This window comes from Ictidomys tridecemlineatus, chromosome 6 (genome assembly GCF_052094955.1).
Source record: "Ictidomys tridecemlineatus isolate mIctTri1 chromosome 6, mIctTri1.hap1, whole genome shotgun sequence".
Classification (NCBI taxonomy): domain Eukaryota; kingdom Metazoa; phylum Chordata; class Mammalia; order Rodentia; family Sciuridae; genus Ictidomys; species Ictidomys tridecemlineatus.
Window position 1 is genome coordinate 88746143 of NC_135482.1, and position 17725 is coordinate 88763867.

At 35.5% G+C, this 17725-nt stretch overlaps 1 protein-coding gene across 41 annotated transcripts in view; it reads right to left on the reverse strand.

Annotated features, from left to right (window-relative positions):
• Nucleotides 1-17725, reverse strand: part of Plekha5 (pleckstrin homology domain containing A5) — a 236999-nt gene that overhangs the window by 24655 nt on the left and 194619 nt on the right. For 13 of the 41 annotated variants that reach the window (XR_013423041.1, XR_013423043.1, XM_078015141.1 and 10 more), the window contains 8 exons: nt 17416-17451; nt 16859-16921; nt 15052-15132; nt 14777-14926; nt 8596-8700; nt 3912-4013; nt 1532-1643; nt 193-239 (listed from right to left, as the gene is read on the reverse strand). Coding sequence is in view for 35 of the 41 variants with exons in the window: in XM_078015141.1 (XP_077871267.1) it covers nt 193-239; nt 1532-1643; nt 3912-4013; nt 8596-8700; nt 14777-14926; nt 15052-15132; nt 16859-16921; nt 17416-17451 (696 nt within the window). In the remaining 6 variants the exon portion in view is untranslated. Of the gene's footprint in view, nt 1-192; nt 240-1531; nt 1644-3911; nt 4014-8595; nt 8701-14776; nt 14927-15051; nt 15133-16858; nt 16922-17415; nt 17452-17725 lie in introns of those variants that run through there. The other 28 variants (XM_078015167.1, XM_078015157.1, XM_078015148.1 and 25 more) reach the window with 5 other exon arrangements.

A 17725-nucleotide genomic window follows, 5' to 3' on the forward strand; every position in this document is an offset into this window, starting at 1 on the left:
TTTTTTACATTACAGGAAGCAAAATGTTAGAAGCACCAAATTACTGAAGCAAATTTCAAGATTCAAATAACTTTGATATATTTTAAAAAAACATCTTTGTTATGGTTAGAAAAGAGAAAACGTAATTACTTATAATTCATGTGTTCAACATTTAAAATAATGTATAGTTAGGAAAAAAAAATCCCAGCTTACCTCACTTTTGTACTTAACTGTAGAGAAAGGTTTTGATCCTGCCATACCTATTAGAAAAAATTAGAAAACATAACTACTTACACTAAACACATTTTCCTAAATCTATAAGAATAATTTCATTTCACTTATTTTAAATGCAGACTTCAGTTGAGTCTCTCTATTAATATATTCAGAATTTGAGGTCAATTACATTTTTAAAAAACATTAAAATATTTGATTTAGATAAGAGCATGAAGAAATGGGTTTCCTCAAATATTATTGGTGCAAGCATAATTTGATATCTTTTAGAAGAGCAATCTGGATATATCATTCAAAATGGAAGATAGTGAATTGCACTAAGTACTAGCAAGTGTATTCTGTTGTTACTAGAAACAAAGTATATATAAATCCATCAATATAGTAATGGATAAATAAACTAGAGTTCTTTTTCTCTTTTTTTGGTATCGGGGAGTGAATCCAGGGGTGCTTAACCACTGAACCACATCCCCAGTCCTTTTTGTATTTTATTTAGGGACAGGGTCTCACTGAGTTACTTAGGGCCTTGCTAAGTTGCTGAGACTGGATTGGACCTCACAATCCTCCTGCCTCAACCATCCAAGCTGTTGGCATTACAGGCATTGCTACCACCCCTGGCTTAAACTATAGTTCAGTTATATAATAAATACTTAGGCAGTTTATGTATCATGAAAAAGAAAAAAAGCATTGTGGAAAAATAGGTATAACACAACTCCCTCCACCTTTTTTCCTCTAATAAAATTCAGAAGAGAAGCTGAAGACAAAAACAACTCCTAACGCCAAAATACTGTGTATGTTTATAATTATAAACAATGATTTTTGTTTTAAATTAAATTTCTTTTTTTACATTTTTGTTTTAAATTAAATGTTTTTTTAAATGTTTAATTACAAATTAAACATTTACAATTTATAAACAATGTGTGTGTGTGTGTGTGTGTGTGTGTGTGTGTGTGTAGGTAGGTAGGGCTGGCAGAGCTTTTGATTTTACTTTATAAACTTAGGTACTAATTCATTGTTATAAGAGTGTTTGTTTTCTGATGTAAAACCTACACTAAAACAACAAAAGACAGGTGGGTGGTACAGCATCCCTGGAGGCTGAGATAGGAGAATTCAAGTTGTAGGAGAACCAGGGAAACCTAATGAGACCCTTTCTCAAAAGAAGAAATAAAAGGGCTAGGGATGTGGCCTAGGGGTAAAGCACTCCTGGTTTCAATCTCTGTTACCAACCAATCATCAATCAAAACAAAACAAAACAAAACAAAAAAGAAACTCAACAATGTGCACTATTCCATTTTATGACAAAATAAAAGCAAAGCTAATTTACCTGTTTCTGGAGTGCCTCTTTGCTGTTTGTGTTTACTTAGCCCTTCCATGACATCTTGGATTCTCCAAAGTTCTTTCTGAATCTGTGCACGTTGAATTCCTGCTGATTCAGTCTATCAGTAAAAATGGTAAACCACATGCAAGAAAAAAAGTCAGTTATAATTCCACTAATTATATATTTAAAAATGAGAATTACAATGGATTAATTGAAAGAATATTTAATATGACCTACGTGATGCTTGTAATTTTGCAACCCTAGTGGAAAAGATGAAAGTTAAAGCAGAGAAAGAAAATATTTTATTTTTTCAGACTTAAGTGTAACATTCTGCATCTTTCTAATAGCTTTGCCTAGCATCATCCCAGGAAGGCATACTGGTTAGAAGGGACTAAAAATGGAAAAAATACAGGAAGAAAGAGACAATAGAAACTCACTAATCCCAAGTTAAAACAAAAACCAACTTCTGAGGGGAAGAACAAAAGAAATAGAAAACTTATAGTAGCCCTCTCTTATCCTTAATTTGGCCTTCCATAGTTTTGAATGCCTACAGTCAACCAAGATCCTAAAGTATTAAATAGAAAATTCCAGAAATAAATAATTCATTAGTTTTAAATAAACAGAACGATAACAATTATATAATAAAATTATTTAAAACTTATGAATTGTTGATTTTTACAAATTGTTCTATTGTATTATATTATTGCTGTTAATCTTATACTATGCCTACTTTATATATTAAACTTTATCTATGAATTTTTTGGTACCAAAGATTGAACCCAGCGGTGCTTAACAACCCTGAGCCACATCTCCAGACCTTTTTATTTTAAGACAGGGTCATATATTCATGCTTGCTAAGTTCTATCCTGGTTCCATTGGTCTACCATGCACAGAATGTGTCTTCCAGATTTTTTTTTCAAAGAATATCATAACTACTTGTGGCTTTTATATATATATATGTATATGTATATGTATATATTTGGTACTAAGGATTGAACACAGGGTTGCTTTACCCTGAACTACATCCTCAGTCCTTTTATTTTTTTAAATTTTGAGACAGGGTCTCCGCTAGGCTGCAGAGGTTGGCCAGGAATTTATGATCCTCCTGTCTGGCCCTTACTAATCTTTTATCTGTTGTATTGATTTCTCTGGTAAGTCCAGTGACTGGGTTTCCAATGCAGATAATCATATTTAACAGGGTCATAACCAAATAGTGGCATCATTTTTATAAAATGTATTATCTCCCCTCAGAGCAACACTTTAAGACAGATCTTCTAATTTCTATTTTACAGATAAGAAAACTAACCCCTGGAACTTGACTTCAGATCTGCCTCTTTACAAACGGGATCTTTATATCACCAAATGATGCTGTATGTTCCCCATTCTAATAGGTCAATTAAGATAGTAGACTAAATATAGTTTAGTAAAAAATAAATTTAATACAAAATGGGTTATATTATTTTAAATTATAACCATTATTTTATAAATTCACAACTCAATACCAAGTGATACGGACGGACTAATGAAAGAATATGAAGTCAAATTTATAGAAACTACTGACACAGCTCAGCAAAAAACAACCCAAACTTCGCATTTATCCTACAGAATAAATAACTTTTTTCTTTTTTTGGATACTGGGGAGTGAACCCAGGGGCACTCTGTCACTGAGGCATACCCCCAGCCCTCCTTTCTGCTCTCCCTCCATTTTTCTTTATTTGTACTAGGGACTGAACCCAGGGGCACTTAACTACTGAGCCACACAATCTTTTTTATATTTTTTTAATTTGAGATAGGCTTTTGCTAAGTTGTAAAAGCTGGCTTTGAACCTGCGATCCTCCTGTCTTGGCCTCCTGACCCACTGTGATTTAGTTTTTTGAAGAAGAGTCTTGCTGAATTTCGTAGGCTGCTCTTGAACTAAGTTGTGGATATTGGTTTAACTTTGAAACTCCTGCCTCAGCTTTCTGAATTGCTGGGATTACAGGCATGCACCTATGAGCCCAGCTAGAATAAAGCATTAAAATTGTGAACAAGGGGGAATAAAATTGGGAATAAAATTCCTATCAGTGAACATATTCAAATAAACATTTTTTTTTCTTTTTACAGAATTAGGGATTGAACACAGGGGTGTTTTAGCACAGAGCTACATCCCCAGGCCTTTTTATCTTTTGAGACAGTCTTGATAAGTTGCTAAGGCTGACCTCGAACTTGCAGTTCTTCTGCCTCAGCTTCTTGAGTTGCTGAAAATATAGGCATGTGTTACTTAGCCCATCTTCAAATCCACATTTTAGGTAACCAAAATGTAAAAACTGTTAAGAGTACATGGGTATGTAGTGAGGCAGATGTATAATATCAGTCAAAACCAGTTACGATATTAACACTTTTGTACCTGAACTTCACCAAGGCGATCTAGCTGCTCTTGCATCTGGTTCCTGGTAATAGTTACATCATATTCCAACTTATCATATTCTCTCCATGCTCGTTCCAGTTCCTAAAATCAAAGAGTGTAAATTACTTTAATGGGGAGAATGTGCTATTATGGTGTTATCACTATACTTAAAACCTTTCTAGATTTTATTTTAAAATTTGTTTTGCTACTAGGATTGAACCTAGGGGGGCTTTACCACTGAACAACATCCTCAGCCCTTTTTATTTTGAGGCAAGGTCTCGTTAATTTGCTTAGTGTCTTTTTTTTTTTTTTTTTACTCAATATATATTATTTATTATTTCCACTTCATAGGTATTCATTAATGGTAGTCAAAAAAAAGCATAAACCATTGTTTTTTTCTTGGATAAGTTGTGGATATTGTGCTAATTTTTGTGCTACTCTGAAGAATGATTTATTTTTCCAAACAAACAGATACAAGACATTTGATGTGTTCGTTTTTTAATAACAACACATATACCATGTTATCACCATGAAATGTAAGTTTAGGTTAGACAAGGGAATTTTACAAGCATACTAAAGCATGCTGTAGTTTACCAAGGCTTGTATATAATGTCTGACCAGACCAGCTTGCTCAAAACCAGCAATCACTTCCATTTTAGGTAATTTGTTTAACATTTGCAATTCATACAGAGAAAATAAATATACTGCACACATTAAAACCGTGTTCTTAATTTACCTTTGTATTAGCACTTAAAATAAATATTTCTCTTTCAAGATAACATTTAAAAATTGTTCTAATACAACAGCAAAAATATAATTCTGCAATTATAAAAGAGCTAAAGTGGAATCAATAATTAAATTATTATGTTTATAAGTGTGATTCTGAAATAAATACTACTTTTATGCAGTTCTGTTATGAGCTTTGCAGGTATGGTTTAAACACACACAAACTCTCCCTCCCTTCCTCTCTCTCTCTCAGTTGTGGGAAGATTTATAAGTTACATTTCATGCACTTTTATGAAATATGAAATAGTTCTTTAAGAGTCAACTAATACTAAAAAACTGAAGTTCTTAAACCAGATCACAAGGCAGGTAGAAAAAAGTTAAATTAACTGGGTTAAATAGGATTCCTACCCAACATTCAAAGTATGTGTATGATATTCAGTAGTAAATTGGGAATATTTCAGGACTGGCCTTTTGTCTTTAGAAGTAATTTCTGTATAAGCACTTAAGAAGGTGAGTGTTATAACACTATCCAGTTAACTTTTGTGTTAACTTGACTTCCCTGAATGACCTAGTCAGTGAAGTCATTAAAAATTTGATAACCAGGCAAGTCAAGTGGGCAAGAAAAAAAGCCATTATTTAAAATACTGTGTTACAGCCTGAACCCACTCAAGGGATTTATTTTTTGACAAAAACATACGACTTTAACATAACAAAAACAAGTACTTCCAACAAGACCAAGACAGCATCTCTTCTTCTAAGGTTTAGAATTCCTATACAGGGAATAGCCCATACCTAGAGTCATCGCTCCTACAACAAAGCCTTGGGCTGCCACACGAATGTGAATCAGGTGAATGGACATTTTAGTATTTCCCCTGGTCTTTAATTTGTATAATCCATATGCAACAATTGCTGCAAAACCTGCCATTCCAATAGGTACAAATGGTGCTTCTTTAGCTTTTTGGCTAAATTTAGATCCCTGATCTTCATCATATGAAGAAAAAGAAAAAATCTGTGTTGGTTGACATACTGATTGCTTGAAGAAACTTCCGAAAGCGACAAAACCCTTTACCCCCAGACCTGCTTGTGGACCCAGTCCGCCAATTAGTGTCTTTAATAAGTTGCGGAGACTGGTCTCAAACTTGCAATCCTATTGCCTCAGCCTCCTGAGTTGTGGGATTATGGACATGCAACACTGATACACGTCTGGCTCTTGATAGATTTTAGAAAATTGAATTCTTTATATTGAAAATAAATTTTTTTATAACTCCTTACTTTTAAATTCTTTATATTGAAAAAAAATTATAACTTCTTACTTTTAAGGCTTTAATTTAGTTTAATTTTTTTTTTTGGTATGGGGAATTGAACCTAGGGGCACTTAACCACTGAACCACATTTTTATTTTATTTTTATTTTGAGACATGGTCATGCTAAGTTGCTCAGTGCCTCTCTAAGTTGTTGAGGCTGGCTTTGAACTTGCAATTCTCCTGCCTCAGCCTCCTGGGCTGCTGGGATTACAGGTATGAACTACTAGAAGTTTTCATCTTTTAAAAACTCAATTTACAAAGAATTTACTGGGCAACTTAAGTTGTTTATGTGGTGTTGCTGTGTAATGAAATTTAATAAAACCAACTTACCTTAACTGTTACTTATTCCTTTGTTACATTAAAGCATTTAAATTGATTCTACTATCTAAATGATATAAATTTGAAGAAATAGTTAAGTTATTATTGGTAATGTGGTAAATTTTTCTTTAAGGCAATTTCCTAAAATGCAGAAGAGATAGAAATAAAATATATTCCTGTTTGCCTAGATTAAAAGTTTTCTATGAATAAAAATATTAAATCCTTTGTATTTTATCATTATTGGATTTTTTTCCCCATGGTACTAAGGATTGAACCCAGTTGTGCTCTATGACTGAGTCATGCCCCTAACTCCTTTTGATTATTTTATGTATTTATTTTTGGTCTGGGGATTGAACCTAGGGGTGGCTTTACCACTGAGCTACATCCCCAGTCCTTTTTTGATTTTATTTTTTAAAAAATTTGATACAGAGTTTCGCTAAATTGCCCAGGTTAGCCTCCAACTTGCAATTCTCCTGTCTCAGCCTCTTGAGTTTGGGTTACAGGTGTGTGCCTATAATCTGCCACACACGCCCTCTGTTTAAGATTAACTGTATTTTGTTTTATGAAACTGGCTTAAAATTACTTTACAAAATTAGGAAATAAAGAATTATTTGAGGAGTATGCTGTTATTTTTATTTATATATTTGGTGATAGGGATTGAACCCAGGGATGCTTTACTACTGAGCTACATCCCTAACCCTTTTTGTTCTACTTTTTGTTTGGAGACAGGGTCTTGCTAAAGTACAGAGGCTGGTCTTGAACTTGTGATCCTCCTGCCTTCGCCTCCTGAGTCTCTGAGATAATAGGTGTTTGCTATTCTGCCAGGTATAAGGAGCACACTTTAAAGATTAAAATGAAGTTGGCTATGGTGGTGTCTGAAATCCCAGTGATCTGGAGGCTGAGGCAGTAGAATCTGGGATTATAGGCATGTGCCACTATGACTGGCAACAGTGAGTCTTTCAAAGCTTCAGGGAGGGTAAAATGAGGATAACAGACCCAATGGAGGCAGCAATAATGCCAGGTTAACATTTCACCTCATTTGTACTAAAGCCAAACTTCAGGATAGCCTCAACTGTATTGTAGAAGTATCTAAATATTAGAACATCGCAAGATGCTGGGATATTTGTTTTTCCTAGAAAAATATACGAAAAATAGAGATTGAGAGAGATTAATTTACCAATACTTTAGGAAAAGAGAAACAACCACATACATATAAATATTCCCTCCTTTTCCATCAGCACTGAAGACTGAAACACTAAGCTACATCACAAGCCCTTTTTGTTTTTTGACTTGAGACAGGGTCTTACTAAATTTGCCCAGGATGGCCTAGAATTTGCCATCCTTTTTCCTCAGCTTCTTCCTGAGTAGCTAGGATTACAAGTCTGCGCCACTACATGAACATACTTTCAGTTTTCCTAACTGAAATTCTATAATTTAGGCCAAGTTCTATAATTCTGCTAGGCCTACCTGTTGTTTTCTTTATCTCAACTCCTCAAACATAATTCATGAGTGGGCAGTAACACAAGTCAAAAGTGGGTAAAAAATTAAGATAATTTAATGAGTTACAAGAGTATATTGTTCAAGCCATGAGCTCTGGTGCATGTCTGTAATACCAGTGACTGGGGAGGCTGAGACAGGAGGATCTTGAGTTCAAAGCCAGCCTCAGCAATAGTAAGGTGCTAATAAGCAACTCAGTGAGACCCTCTCTCGTAATAAAATACAAAATAGGGCTGAGGATGTGGCTCAGAGGTTGAGTGCCCCCAAGATCAATCTCCAGCGCGCGCGCGCACACACACACACAAACACACACACACACACACACACACACACACACACACAAAAGTATATTGCTCAAACTGGGCCTGATGGTTCACAACTATAATCCCTGTGACTCAGGAGGCCGAGGCAGGATGAGTGAAAATTTGAGGCTAGCCTGAGCAATTTATTGAAACCCTCAGCATTTAGTGAGAATTAAAAAATTCTCTGAATTAAAACAAAAGTAGGGGATGTACCTTAGTGGTAGAGTACTTGCTTAGCATGTGCTAGGTCCTCAGTTTAAAAAAAAAAAGCATAATGTTAAAAATCTGTAAATATGATTTCATCTTTTTTCTTAGCCAAGAATATACATGCATATAAAGGTGATTAACAAATTAATATTTAATATTAATAATTAATATTCAATTATTTTAAAACCATAGGTAATATTTAGGAAATAAAACTTTTTTTTTTTTTGGTGGTAGTGGGGGTGGGGTATTGGAGGTTGAACTAAGGGGCACTCAACCACAGACTCACATCCCCAGCACTATTTTGTATCTTATTTAGAGACAGGGTCTCACTGAGTTGCTTAGTGCTTCATTTTTGCTGAGACTGGCTTTGAACTCGTGATCCTCTTCTGCCTCAGCCTCCCGAGCTGCTGGGATTACAGGCATGCACCACTGTACCTGGCTAGGAAATAGAAATTTCAATAAAGGAGTATAGAATTTTACACCACCCAATTAAGAGACTAAATTAACTGTTTCAATCCATTATCATAGAAAGGCATATCCCCATTCCTTTTTACTTATTTTTTTTAAATATATGAGGACAAGAGTATATACTATAAGATCACATATTATTGCAAAGTTCCAAAACAGACAGACACTGGGAAGGCAGTCCCTAGAAAGCTGGTAAAACTCAATGTTTTTACATAGATCTTGGTTAAATTCCTAATCTGAGCACTTTTACAAGAGCATGTTATACTTCAACAAAGGTTTAAAAAAATGTATGAGTTAGGAGAGAAGACAGGTTTGTTGTGGGGATGGCAGAATTTTTTTTTTAAACTTAACTTAGCCTATATTTCGAGCATGATACCAGTAAATTCTAGAAATTTTTAAAAAATAGTTTGTACTAATATAAAACTTTGAAAGGGATAGGGCAATACATTCAAGTATGCATGCCCTAGAGGGGCATGCACAGGGCATGCATCTCTAAAGGAAAGAAACTAAAATTAAAAAATTAGAAAGTAAATTCTTATTTCTCATATCATTAATGTGTACTGCTTTATGAGATATTTTTACATTTTAAGAAGTACTTTACTTCCCCCTCAACTCCCTTGCCTCTTCTTTTTCGTGGATTTGGGGATCCCCAATTCTAGGCAAATGATCTACCGTGGAATTAAATCCCCAGCCCACCACTAATTTATTGAAGAGTCTTATTATCTGTTCTGCAGATTTTCTCCTATTCTTAATTTTGCTAAGTAATTTTAAAAAATATATGTATTTTTTTGTTGCTGATGGACCTTTATTTTATTCATTTATTTATATGCTGAGAATCGTACTCAGTGCCTCACACATGCCAGGCAAATGCTCCACCACTGAGCTACAACCCTACCCCTGCTAAATGAATTCTTTTTCTCTCAGCACGCTCCATGTATTTCCTATAACATGGTAGTTATATACGTAGTTATATATTGAGGCTTGTTGAGATTCAGGTTTGTTTTTTTTTTTGTGTGTGTATCTGTGTAAAAATACCTTATAGAAGGGAATCCAAACTAAGACAATGACATGAATTTGAAGGGATAAGTGAGTGTTATTACAACTTTCCTTTAATCAGACTTAGATTAAAACAAAAAAGAGAAAACAGAAAGGCACTATGTTCTTAAAGCACATGTGTCATGGATGGGATTTAGGTTGTTTTTTTGTTTTTGGTACCACAGATTGAACTCTGGGGTACTTTATCACTGAGGCACATCCCCATTCCTTTTTATTTATTCATTAAAATTTTTTTTTTTTTTTAGTTGCAGATGGACACAATGCTTTATTTTGTTTATTTATTTATTTTATTTGGTGCTGGGGATCAAACCCAGGGCCTCATACATACTAGGCAAGTGCTCTACCACTGAGCTACAATCCCGGCCCCTCCTTTTTATTTATTTCAAGACAGTTCCTCAGCTGGATGGGGCTTAAGAAGGGGAGATGTGGCATCAAGAATGAAATGAAATAAGCCAAGTGTGGTGGCCTATGCCTGTAATCCCAGCAGCTCAGGAGGTACTGCAAGATGATCACAATTTGTGTTTGAGGTTAGCTTGTGCAACTTAGTAAGATCCTGTCTTAGAATACAAAATAGAAAGGGATAGGGATATAGCTCAGTGGTGAGTGCCCCTGAGTTTAATCCTTAGTACCACACATACACACACACAAGGTTAAATAAAATGTACAGGGAACACTGCTTTGGTGCTCACATTATGCTAACCTTCACGGATGACTAGGTGAGGATATGTTTTCAGAATTGAGGCTTTGATTTGTGGGGGTTCTAATGTTATCCTCTATGCCAGGGGTTTAGATTTGAAGAAATGTCATGAACTGTGAAAAAAATCACAGGAACCTTTTGAGATTCTGCCAGCCTAAATGTAATTCAAATTTATATCTAATCAAATTCACTGAGTGCCAACCATATGCCCAATATCTTAGGTGCATACTAATATTTGTAGTATTAAGTTACAAATAAGTTTACATAAAGGAGAGGTTGTCCTAACCACTGATAAATGCTAAAGGCAAGGAAAAAAAATTAGGAGAGTGATTTTATAGGCTAACAACCTAAAAAAGAGGTCCTTAGACAATATTAATTTCTACTAAAGCATTTCTAACAAGGGGAGGCTGGAGAAGAAAGATCCAAGTTTGTGGTTAGCCTGAGGCAGTTAGTGAGATCCTGTCTCAAAGAAAAAAAAAAGAGCTGGGGGATGGTAAAGAGCACCACTCCTGGGTTCATTCCCTACTGTTACATGGTAAACAAAACAAGACAAAAAAAAAAAAAACCCCAAAAGCACTTTTGACAAACTACCCAACAGTATACTGGAGTTAACCTTGGGATAGAACAAGTTCTAAGCTTAATGATGAGATTTAAGCTCTGAAATTCAGTTGCTAAGGATGGAATTTTCTAAAATTCATATTTCAGTCAAGTGCCTATAATCTTAGGGACCAGGGAGGCTGAAGCAGGAGGATCGAAAATTCCAGGCAGCACCAGAAGTTTAAAGAGACCCTGATGAGGAGTGCAGCTCAGTGGGAGAAGGCCCCTGGGTTTAAATCTCAGTAACATGCACACATCGAATTTCAAGAATAGACACTAAATCACTAAAGAGTTTCCAACTAAATGTCAATACCATTCACCATTTTGATTTAATTCAGGTTGTTTTAGGGATGACAATGAGTTTTTAATTAGCTTGGCAGTGACAGTTTAATCCCTTTTCTCTCTCTTTTTTTTTTTGCAGTACTGGAAGATTTAACCCAGGGGCACTCTATCATTGAGCTATATATCCAGGCCTTTATTTTATTTTCTGTTTTTAGACAATCTCCCTAAGTTGCCCAGGCTGCTCTTTTTTGTTGTCATTGTTGTTTTGGGTGGGAGTACTGGGGATTGATTTCAGGAGCAGGGTGTCACTGAGTTGCTTAATGCTTTACTGTTGCTGAGGCTGGCTTTGAACTCACGATCCTCCTGCCTTAGCCTCCTGAGCTGCTGGGATTACAGGCATGTGTCACTGTGCCCTAGCCCCAGGCTTATCTTGAATTTAGGATCCTCCTACCTCAGCCCCTGTCGCTGGGATTATAGGGGTATACCACTAAACCTAGTCCTTTTTTCTGTTATAGTGTAGATCTAGAATGCCCTACAAAGTCTTGTGTTGAAGGCTTGTTAACAAGTACTACAATGTTCAGAAGTGGAGCTGTGGGGGAAGTGACTGCATCATGAGGGATCTCACCTCTTCAATGGTCTAATTCATTGATAGCTGAATGGACTACTGGAAACTGCAGGCAGAAGGGAATGTTGGAAGAAGTTAAGACCTTGGAACTGTGCACTGGAAGAGTATGTATTGTCTGTAGATTCCTCTTTCCTTCCCTCCCTCCCTGTTTCCTGACTGTCATGAGGCGAGCAGCTTTCTATCACTACAGTTTTCTGCCATGATGTAGAATGCTCTAAGTAGAGCAAATTGGGCAATTCTGGGGAGAGCTCAGAAGAATAGAATGCCAACAGGAATGGGGACTGAATTCATGAGATGTCAAAGAGAATTGGACTAGAGGTCACTTGTGTTATATTCTAGCAAAGAACTTGGCCACATTTTGCCCATATCCTGAGACTTTATGAGGCTGAATTTAAAAGTGATGGACTGATTAATCTGCTGGAGGAAATTTCAAGGAAGCGCAGCATTCAGTCAGTGGCATGGATATTGCTAGCAGCTTTACTATGAGAAAGTGGAACAAAGAACACAGCTAAAGGATTTAAAAATTTCAGCTTGGCCAGAAAAGTACATATAAAGTTGGGGCCAAGGAAGGGTGCTTTAGGAGTTTATAGTTCTTAAAGAGACGCTAAGTACTTGTACAGACAATAGGAAAAATGGTGGTGGCTAGGAAGTTGCTTCCCTTTATTCAGCACTATGGGTACTCAGAAGCCCCTGCAGCCCTGATTCCAGGGGGCCAAGGAATTGTGCAAGCTGGAAGCAGACTTTGGTATCATCCAAATGGTGCTGGTTCTGCAGGAATGCAAGATGCTAAAGTTAAAAGTGATCATGGAAGCTTCCACCAAAATTTCAAAGGAAGGTCTGGGAGGCCAAAGTATAGCAGGGTCTGAGTCCTTGAGGGCTGCCCTTTCTCCGAGACAGTGATGTGTGAAGTTATATAGGTAAAATCAAAGTTGGAATGGAGACCCCAGGAATTAAGAGATTCCAGTAATATGGATTGTCTGCTGAGAAATGCTGCTGGCTGTAGAAAGACCCATACTGAAGGTGCACGTGCACCACAACTTGCAAGGCCAAAGGGGCAGGAACACCCATACCCTTTGTAAATGATATTTCACAGCCAAGTGTCCTACATGATCTACACAGACATAGGAAACCAAGGCCAGCAGTTGTTGTGGTCCTGTTTTGGCACCATCCCTTCTTTCTATGTTTTTATTCCTCCCTTTCAGAATGGGAATATTACTTTGTGCCACTATATATTGAATATATGGAACTTGCTTTTGGTTTTTACAAGAACTCACTGCCAGGAGTTAGCCTTGAGTCTCAGAGAAGACTTTGAATTTGGACATTTGGGCAATGTTAAAAGATTATGAAACTCTTGGAAATAAACTGAATGCATTTTGCATAGTGAGATGGACATGAGGTTTTGGAGGTCAGAGGCAGAATGTTATGGTTTAGATATAATGGCAACTGAAAACTAATGCGTTGAGGCAAGACTATTCAGAGGTGACATGATTAGCTATTGGGAGCTGTAACCTAATTAATCCCTTCTAGTTTGGATAGACTGACTGGGTGGTTAACTGTAGGCAGGTGGGACATGACTAGAGGTGGTGGGTCACTGGGGACATGCCTGGGAAAGGTTCATCTTCCCCGTGGCCTCTTCATCTCTTTCTCTGCTTCCTGACCCCATCATAAGCTGAGCAGCTTTCCTCCACTTGGTCCGTCTCCCATGATGTTCTGCCTCACCTTGGGCCTAGAGCCATAGGGTCAGCCTCTATGGACAGACCTCTGAAATTGTAAGCCCCAAATAAACTTTTCCTCTTCAAAGTTGTTCTTGCTGGGTATTTTAGTCAGAGCAATGAAAAAGCTAATTAAAACTGATTATGCTTGGGCTTGGTTCTTAAACAACAACAACAACAACAACAACAACAACAAAAAGCAACAAAATAACAAACCTCAAGAAAAACAAAAACCAAATGCCCCTTCCCACCAAGTCAAACTTTAAACAATGTTTCTGTTGAAAATTCTGCAAAAGGCTGCTTGGGTGTGTTAGCTATGATTAGAGATGATTGTATCATAGATAGAAAAAAAACAAAACAAAAACAAAACCTCAATTTATAAACTCAGTTTACAAACACTGACTTTTTAGATTTGGTAATCCCAAGAGACTCTCCTGAAATTCTAAGGCTAAGGGTTAATATAGTTGTTGACAGTCCTTTTATTTATTTTACGTGGTGCTGAGAATCGAACCCAGTGCCTCACACATGCCAGGCAAGTGCGCTACCGCTGAGCTCAGCCCCAGCCCCTAAGGGTTAATAATTTTGCCAATCATTTTTCTTATTCAATTTATCTAAATTTAGATCACACTGCAGCTATGAAAGGGATGCCTTCTTACAACCTTTCCGCAAGTGCTTTTTGTTGAAATGGCTTGAATTTTATTTTTACTGAAATGGGTGGGTGAGTTCAGTTACCACCTTCAGGAAATTATCCTAAATCCCCTAAAATTCACAATGCATTTTTTTCTTCATGCAATTAATTTTAACTTATTTAAAGAATTTTTTGGTTGCATAATATGTAAAAAAGGAGTACCTATCTTTTCTGTAAAACATCCATTTCATTAAGAATAAGATACCTACAGAAATAAAGGTCACTCTTTATGTTCCTAAACATAGTTAATATTAAGAAATTAATATTTCTTGTTATAATAATAAAGTGTGATCCTAAAGACACCACAACTAATAGCAGAGCAAAGAAAAAAAGAACTGCATAATATTTCAAAGACTCCTAACCGGAAAAAAAAAAAATCTACTTACGGCAGTGGCTCGAGAGAGTTCTCGACATGTACTAAGCAGTCCATTTTGCAAATCATCCCTCTGTAATACCACTGTCTGAATGGCTGCTGGGTTATCTGCGTTCATTTCTATCTCTTGGCTGGCTGACAGCAAAGCTTGCTCAAGCGTGTACTAATAAAAAGAATCACACTTAATGTTCTGCATCATTGAATTAGTTTTTTTTTTTACTCATTACTGTCTTGATAATAATCACATAAAATAACATTGATTGTAGATAATAAACATAACTGTCTTACTTTCTCCTTGTGGAGTTGCTGAAGTTTCTCTTCCAGTGCATGTACCACTTTATCTTGTTCACATAATCGGCTTAACTTGGCCTGAGTTGTAAGAGATGTCTTTTGTTAGAGAAATTTAAAAATGTTTCATGTAATTAGCTGAAGGTAGGTACCCATTTAAAGCAGCCATGAAATGCTAAGTTGGGTTAATTTTCTTTAAGTAAATACAATCAAAATTAAAATACAGTTTATAAAAATAGAATATGTTGGGTGTGCTGGCACATGCCTGTAGTGTCAGCAACTAGGAGGCTGAGATAGGAGGCTCATAAGTTCAAGTCTAGGCCCTGACTCAAAATAAAAAACAAAAAGGGCTGGAAATGAAGTTCAATGGTAAAGTACCCCTGGGTTAAATCCCCAGTATCACAACGAAACAAATCATGCAAAGTAGACAAGTATTTCAATCATACTAAACTTAAATATTTCTCTTTTCTTCTTTTCAGTACTGTGGATTGAAGTTACTTTACCACTGAGCTACATTTTCATTTTTTTTCTTTTGAGACAGGGTCTTCTCAATTGTGGAGGCTAGCCTTGAATTTTCGATTCTCCTGAGTAACTGGGATTGCAAGAGTGAACCCAGTGCCTGTCTAATTTACATATTTCAAACTATCTTTGGTAATCAAGCAGTCTAAAAATTCTAACTCTCCACCAAAAAAACCACTATAATCTGACCTATAGGGTAAGGGATATATGCAGTTGTTAAATGTAATAATACAAGTAAAAATATTGTTTATGAAGAAAAATTACTTTTAGTAGTTTATGTTTTTTTGGGGGGGGAGTGGGAATAGAATCCAGAACCTCAGGCATGCTAAACATGTACTCTACCACTAAGCTACATCCCCAGGTTTAAACTTATTATTTTTAAATTTTTTATCTTATGTATGTATGTACATATGTATGTATTTATTTTCGCAACACTGGGGATTGAACCCAGGGTTCTCTACTACTAAGCTACATCCCCAACCCTTCCTTTTTTTTACTTTTTATTTTGAGAAAGGGTCCTGATAAGTTGTTCAGGCTGTCCTTCAACATATGATCCTCTTGCCTTAGCCTCCTGAGTTGCTGGGATTACAGGCATTGCACCACCATACATTGTAGTTTAAATCTTTTAAATCAATTTAATGATAATATGAGAAAGTACTCTATAGTACAATAAATCGATTCTCCTAATGTCTCAAAACAAATGTGGATAATCAGGAAATATGGCCCAAAGTTTATAGTATAATGACAAGTAAGCAAGAAATTTGATACTTGACCTTCTTTGTCCTTTATCTATTAAAATAACTACCTTATCTTTATTAGGTAAGACTCAAGCTATACCAAATAGAAGGTATTAAAATGAAAAGGAGACAAACTCAATGGAATAAAACCAGGAGAAGTGAGGGGAAAATTACATGGCAAATCAGCAACCTAGACTATGATTTAACAGAGACAAAATATAATTTAAAAAGGAACAGCGATGAAACTTCCAGAGGCTAATACTTTCTCTAGAAGATAGTAATTCTCCAGTTTTCCACACCTGTGTTTTAAAAGAAAATCAGTAATTATTTTTAAATTTTCATTTAAGTGATCCTTAATATGTTCAACTACTACCTATCGGGGGATAGTGGGTAGTAGGCAGCAGTAATGTAAGTGCAACAGAGAAATAATACTGATTTGTTTGATGTTATTTTAGAGAACCTGGGAAGAAGAAGGTTTTGCATCATGCTTATTTCCAATATTTTGGCACAGAATACGACACAGAATCAGTATATATCATAGTAATACTTACATCAATATCTATTTCTTCAGGTCTGTATTTATATAATGTGCCTCTACATTCATCTTGTGATAGCTGTAAGAAAAAAACACCATATACAAACTTAAAAATCATACAAAAATATATTTAGTCTACAGCTAATACTTTATATTTAAGTTAAATATATAACAGTATGACAAAAGTGGGATTTTAATGACTCTTATACTTTTATAAGTTTAATTCAAACACTAGACTATTACAGTAGTAGAAAAATACTTAACAGAATGATGCTAACTTAAGTTTGTCAAACAATCAGCTGGCCAAACAAAATTAATACAGCAACTTACATTTTCCATTTTAAAGACAAACATTATTTTAATGAAAAATTGACAAATACAATCATATTAACTGTATCAAATAAAATATTCAAAACAGGCATAGTAAAACAGTCAAAAGCATCCTTCACAGTATACACATAATCACACAGTGTATGTGTACTATACACTCAATGCCAACACATCTGAGTACAACTTTAGTAACAAAGTCTATAACATATTTTATACATATACATAATATATAAGCACACATACACAATATAGACTTATCTTGTTCTTCTGTCTTAAGAACTAAAAGATAATGGAGGAAAAGGATGGGTTTAATTGAAGACAAAATCACTTAAGATCTCACAATACTGAAAGTGTATGTTACAAACAGTGAATAATCAAATTTAAAAAAGTTTATATGTGTTGGTTGATACCATTTGAATTATTATATTGTAAGAAATTATTAGTTTATACAAATATCCTTTGTTCAGCTTCTTCTAAGTATCTTTTGGTAACACAAAACCTCATTTATAATTTTGCTTATCAAGATTTTAATACTCTTCTCAAGACAGTTCTA